The following is a 20,135-nucleotide window of genomic DNA, read 5'->3' on the forward strand; positions in this document are numbered from 1 at the left end:
GACATTTTTATCATCACCTTTAAAAACTCTAAAGTTTGACATATTGAGCAAGATTAACATGCCATTCATGTAAAAAATAATATATAATTGTTTTTAAACTTTAAAAAGTGACTTTAGAATTACAAATTTGGGATGTAAAAGTAAACATTTTTTCCCAAATTTTCATGTTTAAAAAAAAGATTATGATTTCATTTACTGCCTTTAGCATTTTTGGAAATGGTACATTTCTAAACATGTAACACAAAGATATGAGAGTCATGTTTGTGGGTTGCTTTAAGACTGTATTAACTTACAACTATATTAAGTTGAAGACTCTGTTAGGTATTAGCACTAGCAGGATTGCTGACTTAGTAAAACAGCTAGTTCAGGTTAGTACAGGAATGTCTTACTTAATGTCAATCAATCCATTGCTGAAACTTGGACATGTAAGAAAATGCCTACTTTCCATTGCTGTAGATGGGAAAAATTACAATGTGTTGCCTATCAATCTAAATATATCAATTGATTTCTTAAAACATAAGTAAAACACAGTAAACAGACTATTTTATGTTAAGTATGCAGACTATTATGTTAAGATGTTACAGTTTCCTGATCACCCAACAATTAATATGCCTGTTCACCACCTGACATGTAGCAGTAACATGGCCTCCCTTGGTACCAGCAACATCCAAGATGCATGTCCTTTTCAATGCCACTAGGCATGCCTTTCAAATTTGACTGACAATCTACTCATTTTATTGGAAATGTAATTTGAGGCTATTTCCACACATTGTTTGGTTAAAAATTGACTTTTGGAGAACAGAAATATAAATTTTCCCTATACAGATATCAACTGAAGAACACTACTGAGATGATTGATTGACTGATTGATTGATTGACTGATAGACAGATAAATAGCTCCATGAAGTCTGGACACTAAAAACTAAAATGGGCTTCACCAAAAAGAAGATGTAACATTACAAGCACACCTGTTAAACATCAGTCTAGACCAGTGATTTTCAAATGGTGTGCCACAAGAATTTTTAAAACATGCAAACCTGACTATTTAGTCAGGGACACTGACCTCTTTTCCCTTAGATTGCCAAATTTAACAAAATGACAGCAGCCAACACAACAATAGCCAACTGATGTACATACCCTGTCTTGAACCAAAAATACCAAGTTGGCCAAAGAGTCTGTTTAGTTTTTTTCCATAAAATAAAAGACACTTTCTTCATTTTCACCAATAACTTTACTGATTTGGATATTTGAGCATGTCAGCTATCTCCCACATGACATAACATTAATTGTTCTCAATTAATATCTAGATTTGACCACTATCAACTTCAACTGGCCTACCCGATCAGTTGTGGAACATCATCCAATGAGAAATTTCCAGCATGAAACTTTGCGAAACACTTTTGACACGTTTGATCAGTCACAGCACCTTCTCCATACATCGCAAAAATCTTTTTCTGTGCTTCAGTCGCATTTGTACCTTTCTTGAAATAATAAAGCATAATATGCCAAAAATGTTGCATATTTTCTTCCATCTTCAGCATTAAAATGGCTACACAAAAATTCACGAATTTTGATGTGTTTTCTTTTAAATGCACACTGACATTACAGCTGTCACAGTACAACCTAACAGAGTTGTTTTGAATGAACTTAAAGACAACTAAGTGCTACTACAGCCAAATTACAGAAAAAACAAATGAACTTTTTGACCAGCCCAATAAGTAGGTCACGTAATAGAGTTTCATCTTATTGGTCACATCACATAATAAGGTTGTCTGATTGGTTAATTCTTGGTATCAGAAATGCTTACATACAAATATAGGTACCTGATTTTCTAAAAAGTCACTTCGGAATAAAAAGGGTAGGTAATTGTTATTATTTTTTTGTAAATCAATCAAAATTGTATCTATTTTTGTCAGGTCAGCAAAAATATATATTTCTGTTGTGCCACAGAATTTTAGTAATTAGTTTATATGTGCTGTCAGATGAAAAAGGTTGAAAATTGCTGCTCTAGACATAGAGTTGCAGGTAATAGAAGCCTATCTAGAAGTGGCTTAAACTTTAACCAGGGAACTTATTGTCTCACCTACAAGAAGTCCAGAGGTTGACAATCCCCAGACTAGTAAACCTATCAGTTCAACAATGTCATCATAGGCCAGGTTGCTTTCTCATTTTATCCTGCCGTCTTTAACATGTTACCACTGTCTGAGGCGTCCTGTCCTCAGCAAAGATGGCAGAAAGGGATGCAACATCATTAGGTGTTTCATCCAGGTAAAAGAGTCTCCAGGAGAAGAGGAGGATGGATGTCTCTTTGGTATCTGCCGATGATCCCCTCAGCTGACCTTTGTCCACATCCAATTAGTTGAACTGTCACAGGTATCCATTCTGAACTATGGTAATCTCCAACAAGGCAGACTAGGCCACCCTTACTGGCTTACACAAATGAGAATGGGCCCCTCAGGACTGAGAATAAAGTCAGCCTCACCTGAAACACATGGTCTTGCAGGTGAATACTTTATGCATAAATCTGGATAGGCAAACGTGCTCTGAATGCTTAGTTAAGTTTGCATTAATACAACAACTAATATTACAACACTTTAAGTTCAGGTGATAGGTGACAGAAGTCAAACAGAGAAGTATTTTCACTGGAAAAAACACCTTAACAGAAGACATTACCAAGTTTTCTAACCAAATATAAATGATTTAGAAGTCACTCCCAACCAGTTAACAGTAGGTGGATTGAAGACCTACTTTATGGAAGTCACTGTGCTGATTATTATGTAAAATACCCAGCAGACAAGATGTCCATAAGGAGGTTACAACCCAGTAGCAAGACACACAAAAATAGAAGTTTCAATAACATTACAAAACACTAATATAGGAGCCGTTATACAATACTATGTGATTCAGAAAGAAATGATAGGAGAAAACGTACAACATGAGATCAAAGACAGAGCTGTCTAGAGACCACAGAGACCTAGAGACTGAATTTCATCTGAGATTTGAAAACTGAACAGGATATAGACAAAGTGAGAGAGGCCAGGCGCTCAGTATAAGGACATGCTGGGCTGTGGGTCTGGGGGCAGACAAGCATGCTGGTTAGAACAGTGAGAGGTTCATGCAAAGGCAAACCAAGAGCAAACTGTCATTACTAGTTCCTAGTTACATGTTTAATATTACAAGTAAAAAGTTCAATCACTGTTTGGGAGCTGTACATCCCCATTATCATCTGCCTATTTTTTCATGAAAAAATGAATTGTAGCCTCATGCCCTGACTGCATCACCCACACCAGATTGACACATACAATAGAGAAACAACAACACACTAATGAACTGTAGGGGGCCACCGTGCTGTGAGTCATTCTATCAGACACCTTAAGTGTTTGATATCATTGCTTTATAATGTTATCTAAATTTTTATTTTTCTATGTCTTGCCACGTAGATTGTATCCTCAATGAATACATCATTGCTGTATCATTTGCTGTATTACCTTACATTATAGTAATTATTCCCTAATTTTTATGTAGGTGCTCTAAAGTCATTTGTTGTCTAAAGACAAACCAGTAGAACTGGCCAGCGATATGTGCCCTCCCTCTGACAATGACTACGCTCCCTCTGACATTAAGATAAAATACCCTATGACGCCACAGTCTGAGTGGCTAGTAAACAGTGGTGTACATAGTGACATCTAAAAAAGGGGTTCTTTAACCTTTTTAGTCATAGACCTTTGAGAATCTGATTACATGCAGAGGCCCTTCTCCCCAGAAAAATACAAATACAACATTTTGCCTACAATTTCAAGAGGCTCATCGACCACTCCACTCAGCCCCCAAATTCACCATGGCCGAGAACCCCAAACACAGCAATAGCAACAAGGGGCAATGGCTGGTTATCACAGTCTTCAACTCCTTCAAGCAATCCATCAACAAACTATTTTAAGGGTTACAGTTTTCCTTTGGTGCTGCCAAGCATATTTTTGGCTTGTGTTTCAGGAAATAATAAATAAAAGAAATAAAAATAAGTTGTTCCATAACTTTAGAGCAGAGCTATTTAACTTAGAATAGTGAAAAGTTTCAGAACAAGAACTTCTTTAAGTTGTTAATACTGTAAGGCATCTGTATAGTACACTTAATATTTATCATTAAAAATGATACAAACACACACATATATAGTCATAAAAGTATGTGCCATTTTTTGATGGAAATAACAATAGTAGGAAATGAATCCATTTCTAATTTGACTGATAACCAGAGTATAGCAGCAATTCTTAATTCTTTAAAAATGTCTCACTAGGGCCCTGGCTGGCGTAGCTCAGTGGATGGAGCGCGGGCTGGGAACCAAAGTGTCCCAGGTTCGATTCCCAGCCAGGGTACATGCCTGGGTTGCAGGCCATAACCCCCAGCAACCGCACATTGATGTTTCTCTCTCTCTCTCTCTCTCTCTCCCTTCCCTCTCTAAAAAATAAATAAATAAAATATATATATAAAAAAGAAAGTGATAATTATTAAAAAAAAAAGTCTCACTAGATAATGAATCATTTAAACCCTTCGGCTATGAATGGGCATTCCAGTGAACTCACTGCACGCACATGCAGCGGCCTGTGAGTCTGAGCTGGCAGAAGGCCTATGTGTGGCCGCAGTAGAATGCTCCCCATTCCTTGGCCTGTCATACATCACTGATGATCGGGCCCCTCTTTCCAGCTACGCCTAGATGATGTCTCAGAACCATTCTCTCAAGCATTTCATTGAATATATCAGAAATGGCAAATGAATAAAAGTTCTTTGTACTCACTTTTGTCAATAAAGAAGTCTGTGTATAGTTCCCTCTTATTATCTCATCTAACAATGTGATAAGGAAACCATAATGTTATTACATTTTATGGGTAAAGAAAATCAGGTTGAAATAGTAAGTAGCTTGCTTGATCATACAGCAAAGATATGATATAAATTAGAATCCAAATATTATGATTTCCTGTTCAGTACCAATATTCATTAGGATTGGGTTCATCTGCAAATGACAAAACAGTGACTCACAGAGAACAGAAGTTTATTCCTGTCTCACATAAAGAAGGTTCGCAGGAAAACATATAAGGCATGTGTGGCAGCTCCATAGTCTTCAGGGACCCAAGCTTTTCCCAGCTTACTCTGTGGTTATCCTCACAGTGTACTCTAGTCCTCGTGGTTCAAGGTGGCAGCCAGTCCTCCACCACCTCATCATGTCTACTTTCTACCTGCAGTGTTCTCAAAAGGTCTCCTAGAACCTACAATCTAATGTTTCCTCTTATGTCCCACTGGCCAGAAACTTCAACTGGAAAATGGCCACATGGCAATGCAATATGCTACTAAGAAGAAAAAGGAAACAGACACTGGAGGACAACTAGTAGCTCTGGTCCCTATATTGAAGCTAAAGGATATTGGAAAAGTTAGACTTAAGTTGTTTGATAGAATGACTTGCAGCATGATGGTCCCATATAATTCATTGGTTTGCTGTTTTTTCACTGTCTTATCCTGTCAACCTGGTATGAGTATACTTGCACACTTTTTCACTGATGTGCTCAGGAGATGATGTTGCAATCGTCTTTAAAAATATTAAAAATGAAAATTTAAAAATAATTCTCAGTTGTAATGAAACTAACAATTATCTCTGTTTCAAAAGATGTTAATAAATTTCTGATAAAAAGACAAAATGAAATACTAGTTCACTGTTTTAAAATGGACAGATATCCGATAGTTCATTACTGTCAGTGGGATAAAATGCTAATGTCTCAGAATGGCTCAAGTCTCAACAACAAACCACCCCTGTAGACTCGTTTCTTGTTTGAGTATGAAGACATACTCTCTCTAGTTAGCCCAAAACTTTTCACTGGCCCTGTAAATAGCCCAGATTCTTCTTCGTCTACATACTTTACAGTCTGTCTCACCTCTTAGAAGGTTTTCTTTTCCTACCACATGTTATAAAATAAGTATTCCAACAATTCCCAAACATTGGCACACATAAAAATCACCTGCATAGGTTTAAAAAATGCTGATTCTCGGGCTACAGCTCCAAAGATTCTGTCTCACTTGCTATGGGTTAGGCCCAGGAATCTGCAGCACCTTTAACAAGGAGCAGAGAGCCTAGGGCAGACAAGATGAACATCAGGAATGTTTATCTGAATGTTTGGTGATTCTACAAAATGAAAAGATTGCCCTGGCTGGTGTAGCTCAGTGGATTGAGCATGGGCTGTGAACCAAAGGGTCGCCGGTTCGATTCCCAGTCAGGGCTCATGCTTGGGTTGTAAGCCAGGTCCCCAGTGGGAGCCATGTGCAAGGCAACCACACACTGATGTTTTTCTTTCTCTTTCTCCCCCCCTTACCCTCTCTATAAAAATAAAATATTAAAAAAAATAAAAATATTTAAAAATATATGAAAAGATTATATCACACTAATTTAAGGTGTTTTTCTTCTGGTTTAATTTATTAGATAATGCTATTCAGAGGTAATGCCATAATTCTACCATGATATAATAAACAAAAAAGATGCCAAAAAATTTCATCATTTCACATGTATAAAGATTAATGTGTAACCCCAATAGGAATTTTTCCCTTCATAATATGCTTTGGTTGCCCTCAAAGGGGAAAAAAAACTAGAAGATGAATGACATGACCACTTAAATATAAAAGACTACTGCAGTATTACTAAGATTACCAGGAAGACAATAGCTAGGTCACCCAACCCTACACAAATTCTGGTATAAGATACAATGCTCATACTGTGTACATTTTACTTAAATTTCACCCTCACTAGTTATTTCCTCAACAGAAAGAAATAAGAATAAACTTTAAGTTAAAATATAAAGGTAGACATCACAATTTCCTGGTTACGTGGTCTCAGATGTGGAAGACAGAGCACTATGAAAGCCTCTACGGAAATACTCGAGGATACTCCATTCATGTAATAGGGTGTGCATACTTACATTTTCCCACTGAAGGAAAACAGGACGGGTAGTAAACCAGTCAGTTACCCCTAAATAGCTATGCTAAAAACACAACTGCCTGATGTTTTTAGTTCAAAGAAGTAACACCTCAGAATTGCTCAGAAAAGTTTATGGGTGCTAATCTGTCAAATAATTTTACCTCAAGTCAATCTACACTGTAGCTAAAACAAAAAGAGTCATGGTCCACCTGGAATTCACATTTGTGTAATTAATTTAATAAAATACTTCCCAGCTTCTCTACTGACTTAAACACACATATATACATTTAAGGTTCCAAATATATTACTCTCAGAAAGCTTCATTTCTTAGAATTTTGAAGCTTTCTGCTCATTGCCTATTTAATGTTTGAGAGGAAGTGTGTTTAACCTAGGAATTCTGTGGTTTTATTTGCTTTTTGTTTGTTTATGGCTTAACTACAGTGGAAGAGAAACTGTAACTTTGTATTTTTATGAGGTCTTTTTCGAAGTGTCTTAAACACATTATTGGATGGTGTACAATTACTAAATTACAGAGAGGGGACTGCAGTGGCTCTCAGCCCTGCATGCACACTAGAACTACCCTGGGGAACTCTGGGGGGAAAAAGTGTCTGGGCCAAACCCCAGGCCTATCTAATCAGAATTAGGGATGTGGTCCCAGGACCAGAGTATATTCAAAGTGCCCCCTACTGCACAGGAGGATTAGAACACTGCAGTTAGGGAGACAAGAGTCCTAATTTACATTTGTGTCAGCTGAGTCTATTGAGCCCCAGGAAGAATGAATGACTTTCTCACAATAAATTACATGAAACAGGGGACTCAGTTCTGCCTCTCTGTACAATTGGCACCTCTCCCTGACCCATCAAGTCTCCTCTCACTCTGCATATTCAAGAAGACAAGGAAGGATGGTACCCACCTCACCCCCCACCCCTCGGGACAACGTGGCCTGCACCTTTTCATCTCTGAAGTACCCCTACTTTAACAGGTAAACCAGAATTAAGAACCAACAAATGTGAAAATTCTGCTAGTTCTATCCATTAGATATACAAGTCCACAGTTCTTAATGGGAAATAAGCAACTGAATAATGAAGTTAGTTGAAAAATCCAGCACACATTGTTTTAGAATTGAAAAGCCAAAAGGTAAATTGTCATTTGCGTTTTAGTGGATATCAAATACATGGGTAAAGGGATATGGAAAGAGTAAGTTGCTTTTTCAATCCATAAACAATATATTTTTTGAAGATTTGGTATACTTCTATTGTAAGAACAGGGAGTAAAAACAGGAAGCATGTGCTAAAAATCTGTTTAGCTTTGTCGTTGTTTTAATTAAAGCCTGCCGTCCCACACATGATCAAAGTCCCTCATTCCTTGGAATGTAAATTTTTACTGTACACAATTAAATTTCCACTTCTAAATAAAGAAAAGAACACAGATGAAGAGATTATCTAAAAAGCTCCATATAAAACCATAATAGTTTAATTTTAGTGTGCATACATGGTTTGAATGATTCCCAGGAAGAGAAATTCAGTAGGAGACAATCTTAAAAATAACTCACTGCATTTCAAAATCTGATTTACAATTTAAACTGGAAAACAGAAGGTGAGAATAAATTACTTATTTTAATATCAATACTTAAAAGATAAAATCCAAGCTGCTGTGATTTACTAAGCTATGATTCTAAATTCAATGACTTTTACAAAATAATTAGAGTTATGGAAACTAGAAGTGCTTATGCCATACTTTAAAAAGCACCTGCATATTCTGAAAAAGTTCAGCTGAACTACAACCCAGTTCCTTTAATCTCTGAAATAGTTCTTGCCCAATTCACTTTGCCTGCTTCAAAGTTATATTCAATATCTGGTCAACAGTATCACTGAACAACAGTAATCTAAATCATCCCTTTTCATTTTATATTCTGGGGTAGGGGATTGTTGCTGTTATTTTTCCTTCGTTTAACTATAGCAGGTTAAACTAATTCATGCTTTTGTCTTAGTTTTGAAAGCAATTACATGCCAATATCTAGGCAATAGATATCCCTTTGTCCTAATTTAAAATAACTATGAGGTTGTACACTACAGTAGCAAATTTGTAATCAACTTAAAGATAATGTCTTAAAAGTACAATTAAACATGTCATAACATAATAAAAACTTGGTGATTACAAATAGTACCATGCTTGTTGGGGCTTTAAATAGCAGCATAACACTAAGAAAAATCGCCACCCAGTGATGCAAATGAAAACTGCAATTTGTTTTTGTGTAAAGTGAGCACCCTGGAGGATTACTTCAACTTCATTTCTGAATGAATGAATGAATAGCTATTACCTTCTTATGTGAATAGGAACTGGTTACAAGGGTAAAGATATTTTTCTACTAGGTGTTCCTTTTTTCTTATTATTATTCACTACACTCAACATTTTACAAAGACTAAAAGCTTTGGAAACCTTAACAGAGAAGCTTTACATCCCAAAGTGAGCTAACTGTATATGAACAGTCCAGATATTCCTATTATCAACAAAAGTGCCTAGGCTCTGCCCTGACCCTGAATTTCGGGTCTCAAGGTGTTGACTTTAGCAGCTCAGCAATGCCATCTAATAATTGTGACCTAAAACCTGTCTGTCTGTGTTAAGCAGGAAGATTTGTCTAGGGGAAAAGATTCAAGTGGGGAAAAAAAATTTTATACTTTTAACGACATAATTTACTCTGACCTTGTTAAAAACAGGTTATAAAGGCCACATACAATGATAATTTTTAAAATTCTGTAGACTACATATTGATGTGAATGATTGCCATAAATATAATCATGTTTCTAAGTCTTCAGTTAGTTGCATCAGTTAGAAATTATGCCAATCATATGCATTTATTTTGCTGCAGTGTTACCTGCTGCACATGAGGAAAAGAAAGTTGTATGGATACATAATAACCAAAGTACATATGTGTAAGTATTGGGCCAAGTTAATAATAGCATTTCATATCTACCATTTGCTCCATTTGACATTTTCCAAATATCCCCCACAGTATGCTCTGAGACTAAAGGAGAATGTAAGTCAGTACAGAACCACACGATAAAAAAGAGCAACTCAGCGGAACAAATTCATTTTTTTAAAAAGACATTACCATTCTATTTTTAAAGACAATTAACTATATTCCCAATATTCTGTCCTGACTTTTATCAGTCGATTCAGTTAAGTCCTTCTCTGCTGAAGGATTTTTTTTGCTAACTAAACAATGTATACCATCTTCCAATCTCAACTTCATTAACATTATAGATTTCTATAATATTTTATATATTTAAAATATTAAATAGTGAAAATTTTGAGGGTAGCCAAAATTAAAGCCAAACTTTAAGAATAGTAATAAGCCAACACTCTTTTATTAAAACAAAACAAAGAAAATCAGCACTCTCTCTGAAACAGTAAGGAACACAATTTTTTTAATCTCAAAAATGTCAATAATGTCTTAAAATTAAAAATGATAATATGATATTTTAAAAATGGACAGCTTAGCGTTTAAGAGGGTAAGAGGTAAGCTCTGAAGTCAGACTGGGCGAATTTCAGATCTGCTGTATGTTAGCTGGAGGAACTTGGAAAAGTTAAGTTCTCACCTGTATATGGAGATATTGTTACTGAACCCAACCAGTAGGTGGGTTCCCACTGCTTGCTGCCTACCAGGCAAACCTCGAAAGACAGAGTTCAGTGGAAAAGAAAGGACTCTTATTTAATCACAAGTTTCTGTCTAAAATATCTGGGTAACAAAATTAAGAGGAAAGAAAACGTAAGAGTATGACATCAAAAATAGCTATTTAACTATTTGCCATTACAACTTCTACATAGGTTCAGGAACTGAAAATAACACAAGAACAAAAATCTGTTCACAGTGCTATTCAAGGTCTTTGGAAATAACGGCACATTTCTGCCTCAAAGCCCATTCCCTCTAAGACACCCAAAGAAAAATCATTGTCACCCTCTGTCAGCTCAGTTCAAGAATTGTGCCAGGAACCTCTTTTCCCACCCAATATTATAAACGTAGGAGGCTTAGCTGGTCCCCAGTCGCTGTCCAGCTTCAGGCATCTGTCCGAGTCTGTGCCCCCAGACCTCCAACACGTGAGACCCTCCTCCTACTGCAGCTCACAGGCCTGCACTTGCCACCACTGATACAGCCACCCGCATCAGGGAAGAAGAAAGAACTAACTTTTTGCTTCCTGGCACTCCATTTAAAAGTCCTCTCCCAGAATCCCATTCGTGCTGAAAGCCACTGGGAGTGTCCAGCCTTCCAACCAATGAGGGCCAGCGTTCGCCCTGTTTGCTGTTTCCCCTCCGGTGGCTGCCTGGTTCAGCAAGGGGGCAGAGTGTCCAGGGACACATGTGCAGCTAACGCCCCTCCCCCATTTCAGGGGGTGTCCCCCCATTACAATGTAATACCAACACTCCACTCATAGCGTTGTTCTAAGCATTTTACACACACTAACTCATTTAATCCCCTCCATAACCCAGTAGGGTTCGTACTATTATGCTCACTTTCTAGATAAGGGAAGTCACACCCAGGAGGTGACATAATTGCCAAAATGGTGAAGGGTGGAAGACACACCACCCCAAAATATGCCACTTTGGCATAAGGATGATTTTGAACTGAAAGCAAGAGATTAAACCCCCCTATGAAAGATGCCAGGGGGAATGAGCATTCTTATCACCAGTGATGGGGAGTCGAGGCCAAGAGAACTACACAGACAGACGTTGTCAAAATCCTCTTACCTTCTGTTAGTCTCCCCACATGTTTTAGTCTCTCTTCCACAACTACTTCGTTATTCAACCTGGTATACAAGCACTTAGGTTTCACTGTTTCTTTTGGTCTTCATTTTTCTGTGACATGTAAAAATCTGTATGCTTTTCTCCTGTTGATCTGCCTTCTATTTAAATCTCTGTACACTAAAATCACATCCTTTCAATGGCAATTTAGTACCAAAAAGAATAATGTAGATTTCTATTCATGAAATAGAATAGAAAAATGCAAGATTCTCTGCCTATGTTAAGATTACGGAGGTGTTCTAGAAGAAAGCATACAAAAGAGTTTGGAAAACTAGGCTTTATTGAAGCAGATTTCTGAGAGAAGAATTTATTGTGAAACTCCTGAAGAAGCAGCAACTTCACACTTTACAGGGGACCAGAGACATCCCTGAAGTTCTGCTGTTAGTGAGGCTAATTCATTCAGTGAAAGGGAAGCAACACTGGCAGCTTTCGAGGAACAGAAGTTGGTGTTGACAGAGCCAGTTCTGACTTTGAAGCCAAGTCACTAATCCCTGACATGCTAAGAAAGGCCAGATAAGCAGTCATGTCCGCAGCACCCCACTCTATTCCAGTCAGACGGCGCCCTAGAAAAATCACAGGCCCTATGCCCCAGTATTTTGCTTCAGGTATAGGGGAGCTGGTCAGGAAAGAAACAACTCCGACCACCAGCTACTGCCCCATCCCAGGGTATACGAAGCAGATCCAGAAGAACACATAGGCCTGCCAGAACTTGACTGTGGAAAAGATGGGATAATTGTAGGGGAGCATTTAATTAGGAGAAAAACTCCACCCTGATAGCCCAGAGATCAAAGCCAAGAACTGGGGAAGGGCCAGAGAGATAAAACCTCTGTGTCCTTTCTGCAAGAGATCAGATCCTAAAGACAAAGGTGAGAGGCAGAGACCCACCCACCGTGCTTCAGAATGTGTGGGGTCGCAGGCATGGCAGAGCTCTGGGAGGGTCTAAGATGAAAATTCCGGATCACTCTTCAATCCTACCGATGCCAGGGGACCCATGTCTGACTGGGCCAGGACAAAGGAGGAGGTGGGAAACCAGAACCTGAGAAACATCCCAGGGAGTAAACACCCTATGAGTTCATGCAAATCCTGTCAGAGAAGGGGCCCAGATTTGGCGGGAGGAGGTCGAGGGTGGAGGAGGATGCCTGCCTCAAGGGGAAACGAAACCTGGTTTTGGTTCCTCCTCAGCAGAATACAAATGCCTTCCTCGGGGAAATGCACAATGACTAGAAGAAAATGTTATTTTTCAGAATTCCCCTTAGGACAAATGCAGTATTTAGTTGAAAAATATTTTTAAACCATTAAAATTTTAATAATTTTAAGTAGTATTATTAATTTTATAATAGGAAATAAACTAGGCTTAAACATTTAGCAGACACCATTTAATATTGGATTGAAAAACATACTGCAGTCAGCAAATATTTATATTTCAGATGCCTAACTTAAGATGCTAATTTAAGAAGAAACCCTTGCTATTTATAAAACAGAACTTGAAGTTATAAGCATTCTTCAAGATTTCTGGTTTTCAACAATTAAAAAGGTTGACTAGCATATCACAGAGAAAGAAAAGGGATAATTTTACAAACTTAATTTGAAGGACATTCTAAACCAATACATAAGAAGAGTCTGACTTGATGACAATATTCTAAATGATTAGTGAATTTTATTGTTATAGATTTCATAGAAATTAATTCTAGAATCACTGGGAAATAACTTGAAAAATGAATCCTACAACTTTCAAGTAATTTTTGAAAAGAAAAATAATCCATGTAATTACGATTTCACTTCTTAAACAGACTCACCTAAAAGGACAAATCCATCTGCTTCTTTCTCTGGGGCCGAGGGCGTCTTCGACTCTGGAGGCTTCCTGAAGAAGTGAAACATGGCTGCCGCTGGGGTCTGAAACAGAGGGAAAGTTCGGGTCAAGTGAAACCGCACAAGTATTCCCCTTGCCAATAAAAAGCCAAATATAAAGATACCGTAATATCTATTGTTTAGGAATTCTACTACCAGACTTAAAAACAAGAGCGCTCCTCTCTAGGTGTCAGAAGACATAGCCAGAAATTGCAGTGTAAAATCAAGTGTGCCTGGAATCCTGTCAACTCTCTCAATTTCTGAACATGCAGGAAATAACCCAAGAAATCACTATACATAAAACTCAGATCAACAGATAATACCAGGACCTGGAAGGATCACGCTTAACATAGACATAAATCATACACTTGATTCGATTTGAGGAAAGGGGAAAAAACCTGTCACGCCATAACTAGCTTAAGCCTCATGAAACTAGGACCACCTGAAAAAAGAAGGCACTTCAAACACCCTCCACAGTTGGTTATCTGATTCAGACGCTCAAGAACTCCATCAGCTGTAAAACTGCAGCCAACTTTAAATCCCCATCAGTGCAGATATTTGTGCTGGTGAGATAATTGTGCTCTGCCCCCAAACCACACATACACACACACCCCGTCCCCTCTTCCTCCTCCCATCTTTGCACACTCAGGCAGGACAACCATTCCTAGAAAACAACTGGGAAGAAAGTGGAAGGGACCTTGCAAGGACACATTACACTCAGAGGCCAGTCCTCATAAACACAGCAGTGTAACAGACAGCAAAGAAAGGAGTAATCCTGGTGGCAGAAAATGCTCTACATTGTTTTCATATTTCCCATCCAAACCAGAAAACCGAGGAGGGAGGGCTAATAAAGACTTTATCTGAGCAAAAGCCTTTGAGAAATTGAGAATTGAACATGGGATTTGTATAGGCCGACCTGCCCTGGGCTGTAGATCAAAGTGGAAGGTAAAGGAGCCTGTTTGTTATTAGAACACATACCTGGCAGATTTCACGTTTTAATGGAATAAAAAATGGAGAAGGAAAACACGAGCCATGTGAAAAAGGAAATGTTCTGGAAGAGCAAAGGAACAGCCTCTGGAATCCTCAAAGAAAGGGCTTACTGGATATAGCAATGTGGATGCAAAAGAAAAGTCTGAAAATAGTCTGGCGCCCTCAATAGAGTACAGGAGACATGGCCTCTATGAAACTGGTGAAAAACAAGATTAGAGAAAAAAGCAAAAGGAAAAGATGAAAAGTCAAGGAATGTAATGAAAAAAAAAACTAAGATAAAAGAAACTCATGCAAGAAAGAAATATCAAAAAATATTTGGTTGGCTTATATCAGGAATGTTCAAGTTCAGACTTAAAAGACTGGAAGAAGCACTGACTTCTCAACCCCAAATGGTTAAAAACAGAATGAAGAAGGCCTCTGATGGAACAAAAGCTGATTAAAACTCACCCTCGGGTCAGGATCAAATCCAGGGTATAGCCATCACACCTGGCATTAAACCCCCTGTGTGAATTCATGTGGCACTCAGTAAATTCTTTCCCTCAGGATAAATGGTTCAGGAAAAAGAGATGAAGGGAATAGGTCTCCAACAGAAAGCTGGGAGAGAAAAGATAACCTCAAATAAAGAAAAAGGAAGCAGGGAACACACGTAGAGGTAAAAAAGATGAGAAACATAGAAAATCTAAGAGTCACATCTAGCCAAAATTTTAGATCTGGCTATTGATACATGAGGCTGACTAGAATCAGAAAGAAGTCAGCAAAATTTTTGAACGTTGTAGCATTACAGTAACAACCATTCTGGATCAGGAGAGGACCTCAACCCAACAGGCAGGAAGCTGCCAGAGAAAATTGCTCAGCCCACAAAGAAGGCCTATTCTCAGTGCCAGCTTCAGTGGTAGCCAAAGTTACTAGAAAAAGAAGAAACTTTTAAAAAGGGTGGAGCCAATGGGCATGGAGAATAATAGATTGGGGTGAGAGGCTCTTTCAGGAAGCAGAATCTGGGCATAATTAATGAACATTCTCCAACTCAAGGTGGGCATCCCCTGAAATGCCTGCTCAGTGGGATTTCAGAATTGCTTCCACTCTGACCGTTGTATTTCCCATACTTCCCAGCCCATGGGAGTGTTTTTGTCAGTTACCGTATTTTTTGGACTGTAAGACATAGGTTTACCACATTTTTGCTTCAACATTTTTTTTCTATATTCCTCCTCTAAAACCTAGGTGCATCGTATGGTGAGGACCCCAGATGCACCTAGGTTTTAGAGAAGGAAAATAGGGGGAAAATTTTTGAAGCAAAAAATGTGGTAAAAAAGTGTGTCATATAGCCTGAAAAAATATGGTATCTTTCTCAGTTTCATGAGGGTGAAGCAGGACAGAAGGGACAGACTACTGGTCTTTTTAGTCCCTTTAGTCTCCAGACCAAGGGGTGCCTCATCCCGACCAGGTGAAGAAATTCTGAACTTTGAGCACGATGCTATCGACTGAATGGAGCAACCTGGATTACTGTCCTCAGGGTAGGGGGCATGAGTCATTTTTGCCCATGGCAGGGAGAGAGAGCTGAGTATGTGGTGACCACAAATGAGAACCCCAGAATCATGAGGGCAGTTCATGGCCCTTTTCCTTAAGGAGATATATCAGGACTGCAGAGTTTACCCTCTCTGAGGTAGGTGTGGCCATGTGGCTCGATTAGTTCACAGTGTCACATGCCATTACAGTGCTATAACAAGGAGCTTGGTGGACAGAGAAGGGGGCCCTTTAAAAAGTGGCTCTTATTCTAATGAACAAATAAAAGCCTTTGAATAGAAGGACTCAAATTTCTAATACCTTTTCACGTCTGGCTACAAAACAGAATGGAAAGAGCATAGGAAACATAAAGCTGTTCTGGTATGTCATCCTCAGGCCCCCAAAGTTTAGACAGGTTGTTATGAAAGCCAGACCACACTCAGCTGTAGTGTGAGAATCTTTTTAATGCAAGTATTGTGTACAGAATTTATACCTTACGTAACTAAGTGAAGCATTAAGTTTTTCATGACCTAAAACATAAAACTGAAACTATCTACAGGCTGCAGCACTTTGTGATAGTATATTGCACTGACAATGTGTAATGTTACATTCCATCCCTTTAGAGCATAAAATTCAAGGCACATTTAGAGAAACAGGGATAATTTAGGCTCCAAGAGTCAAGACACTGCCGGGTATGGAAGAAACAGGTCAGAAATAAGAGAAAGGTGGCAGAGTTGGTAAAGAGCTCGAATGGCAGCGAGGACTAGTTCACTGCAAATGCCCGTTGGAAGCAGCCCTCAACTCGTTACAGAAGTACCAGTCCCCCTCACACCTAGCATTCTGCCCACCTGACCACCATCTTAACTCCTTCCTCAACAATGGTCCACCTCAAGATGTCTTCCCATGGGACCATGGTTCCAATTTTCCGAATCAAGTCTCAGAATTCCCTTGTGTGACCAGTCCTGCTGCTGACATTAACAATTCATTCCACTAAAGACCTAAAGTCAGTCAACAGTGTGTCTTTACAGGAATTGCTTCGTGCATCAAAAGACTATGCCTGAGACACTAAAATCTATAATCACGTTATCTTTATGCCATGATATTTTTTTCATGTCACTGAAAAACACACACAGTGCTAGAGGTTTATCCTCATAGGGCTGGCAACTACCATGCTAAGATCTTCCCTCTGTGAACCAGCTCGCACAGTGGGAAACCTGCATGGTTAGCTCCCCACCCCAGCAGCCAGAGTTAGATGCCCTGCTTAAGACTAGAAACTGGGAAGGAAAGGGAGAGAAACTCAAACCCCACTACAGTATGTCAAAATGCATTACATACTCTATCTCCTATGATGTTATTACAAGCACCGACCAGGCACACGTAATTATTCACAATGTGTAAAAACTGAAGGTTAAGTATTGGTCCAAGTTCACATGGTTAGTAAATAGCAGTGCTAGAATTTTTTTTTAAGATTTTATTTATTTATTTTTAGAGAGGGAAGGGAGGGAAATAGAGAAAGAAGCATCAATGTGTGGTTGCTAGGGGTTATGGCCTGCAACCCAGGCATGTACCCTGGCTGGGAATTGAACCTGCAACACTAGTGCTAGAATTTTAAACCAAGTCCCTCTGGCACCAAAACTGGATGCTTCTCATCAATAAAGCACCAGAGAAAAGAAGCCCTTCACACTTACGACATTTCTGTTGGACTTTCATATAGTTGCCAACATTAGTCAAATACATGTTATTAATTTCATTTTAGTCTTGATTAATCCCTACTTTCCCAAGCCTGGCACAGCTCTATGTTCTGAAGACGTCTGTGACTTCATCTGTGTTCAAGACCTTTATGACAACATCTGTGTTAAGAGCCTCACTGAGATTACATTTTATAAGCATTAAGTGCTTAGGCCAGATACTGACTGAGCACTGGAGATGCAGCACTCACCTTATATTCGGGGGGGAACAAACTGCAACCCCAGCCGACTACATTTCTCAGGCATTCCTTGGCAAAAGGGAGAGTCATTTAAGAGCCCCATCCCCAAAGCGCAGGAGGCCTGTACTAGTTCCGCTACACCAAGGCTAGTGGGTGGTAAATATCGAGCCCTCATGCTTCTGATGCACACGGCCTTGACAGGTGGGCTTCTTTTGCTTGGAGTTCTCAAGTGTACTCTAGTCTCATTTCCTTATTTACAATTACCAGTATTTTTTAAATTGTCTACAATGAGCAAATTTTTTTTAAAACAAGCAAGTTTTACATTTGGAATCAGAAAAAATTACTAATATTTATTCTGAAAAATGCATGATCATTTCTGAGCTGGGACCCACCTTGGAATACCTAATTCTCACACTGAGAATCCTGGAGTTGCCCTGATATGGGAGATAAAGAATTCACCTACACAGGCTGGGGAAAAATAAAAAACACTTGCAAATCACAAATCTGATAGAGGATGTGTGTATATAAAATATATAAAGATCTGTGTAAATAAAGAATATAAAAACTCTTAGTCCTGGCCAAGTAGCTCAGTTGGTTAGAGCATCATTCTGATACTCCAAGGTTGCAGGTTCAATGCCCAGTCAGGGCACATACAAGAATCAAACAATGAATGCATAAACATGTGGAACAACAAACTGATATTTCTCTGTCTCTAAAATCAATCAATAAAAATATGTTTAAAATATAAAGAACTCTAAAAACTGGGCAGAAGACATGAATAGACATTCCACCAAAGAAGACATGTGAATGGCAAAAAATGACATGAAAAAACACTCAATATCATTAGTCAATAGGCAAATACAAATTAAAATCTCAATGAGATACCACTACCTACCTATTAAAATATTTAAAATTAAAAAGGCTTTCCATGCCAAGTGTCGGCAAAAATGTGGAGCAACTGGAACTCCTGTACACTGTGGTAGGTGTGTAATATCATACAATTACTCTAGATAACAATTTGGTAGTTTCTTAAAAGCATGAACATACACCTCCCATATGACCCAGACCTTCTCATTCTAGGTATTTACCTAAGAAAAATTAAAGCACATGTCCACAATTGTACACAAATGCTATACAGCTTTTTTTGTAACCAAAAATTGGCAACAAGCCAAATGTCCAACAACAGATAAATGGATAAACAAACTGTGGCATTTCCATACTACTCAACAAGAAAAAAGAATGAAGTCCTAAGATATGCAACATGCATGAATGTCAACAAAACTGAGTGAAAGAAGCCAGACTAAAAAGAGTTTATACTGCGTGATTCCATTTATATGAACTTCTAGAAAATGCAAACTAATGTATAGTGACAGAAAGCAGATCAGTGGTTGCCAGGGGAATGGGAGGTGCTGGGAGGGATCACAAAGGAAACTGGTGAGGGTGATGGATACATTATCTTGCTTTGTGGTGATGTTTCAAAAGTATAAACACATGTCGAAATTCATCAAACTCAATACTTTCAACATGTGCAACTTGTATGTTGATTTTTAAAATACATTAGCACAATATTCTAGATGTCATAAATGGTCACATTCAGAAAATTACCCCAAATCTCTTAAGCCACTTTGTGTATAATATAGCTATAGTCTTTGTATTAAAAAAATGCATCTTTTCTCCAAGAATTCACACAAAACTGAAAATAAAAGGTATCTTCACTATTCAGATGGTACACGCAGGCTGCACATACGAGGGCTAGCCTGATTACTAGGCAGGGCGATCCTACAACTCTGAAGGGGAGGAAGGTGAGACAAGTCATATATTTGTGTTTTCCTAGTATTCTAAGGCTTACCTTTGAAGTAATACTTCCTAAGACAAAAAGATTAAAGGATTAAGGTGACCTTGTTTTCTAAACTTTAAAGATTTTATGTATTTATTTTTAGAGAGAGGGCAAGGGAGAGAGGAAGAAACATCAGTGTGTGGTTGCCTCTCATGCACCCCCTAGTGGGGTCCTGGGCCGCAACCCAGGCATATGCCCTGACTGGGAATCAAACCTGCAACCCTTTGGCTCACAGGCTGGAACTCAGTCCACAGACCAGCCAGGGCATTTTCTCAACTTTA

At 38.5% G+C, this 20,135-nt stretch overlaps 1 protein-coding gene across 4 annotated transcripts in view; it reads right to left on the reverse strand.

The window, feature by feature from the left end:
- UMAD1 (UBAP1-MVB12-associated (UMA) domain containing 1) overlaps nucleotides 1–20,135 on the reverse strand; it is a 197,903-nt gene that overhangs the window by 165,759 nt on the left and 12,009 nt on the right. For all 4 annotated transcript variants that reach the window (XM_045827477.1, XM_045827479.1, XM_045827478.1 and 1 more), the window contains one exon: nucleotides 13,549–13,645. In XM_045827477.1, coding sequence (XP_045683433.1) covers nucleotides 13,549–13,630 — 82 coding nt within the window. In that variant the 5' untranslated portion in view covers nucleotides 13,631–13,645. The remainder of the gene's footprint in view (nucleotides 1–13,548; nucleotides 13,646–20,135) is intronic.

This window comes from Phyllostomus hastatus, unplaced genomic scaffold (genome assembly GCF_019186645.2).
Source record: "Phyllostomus hastatus isolate PE091 unplaced genomic scaffold, TTU_PhHast_1.1 phas_scaffold_78, whole genome shotgun sequence".
Taxonomy (NCBI): domain Eukaryota; kingdom Metazoa; phylum Chordata; class Mammalia; order Chiroptera; family Phyllostomidae; genus Phyllostomus; species Phyllostomus hastatus.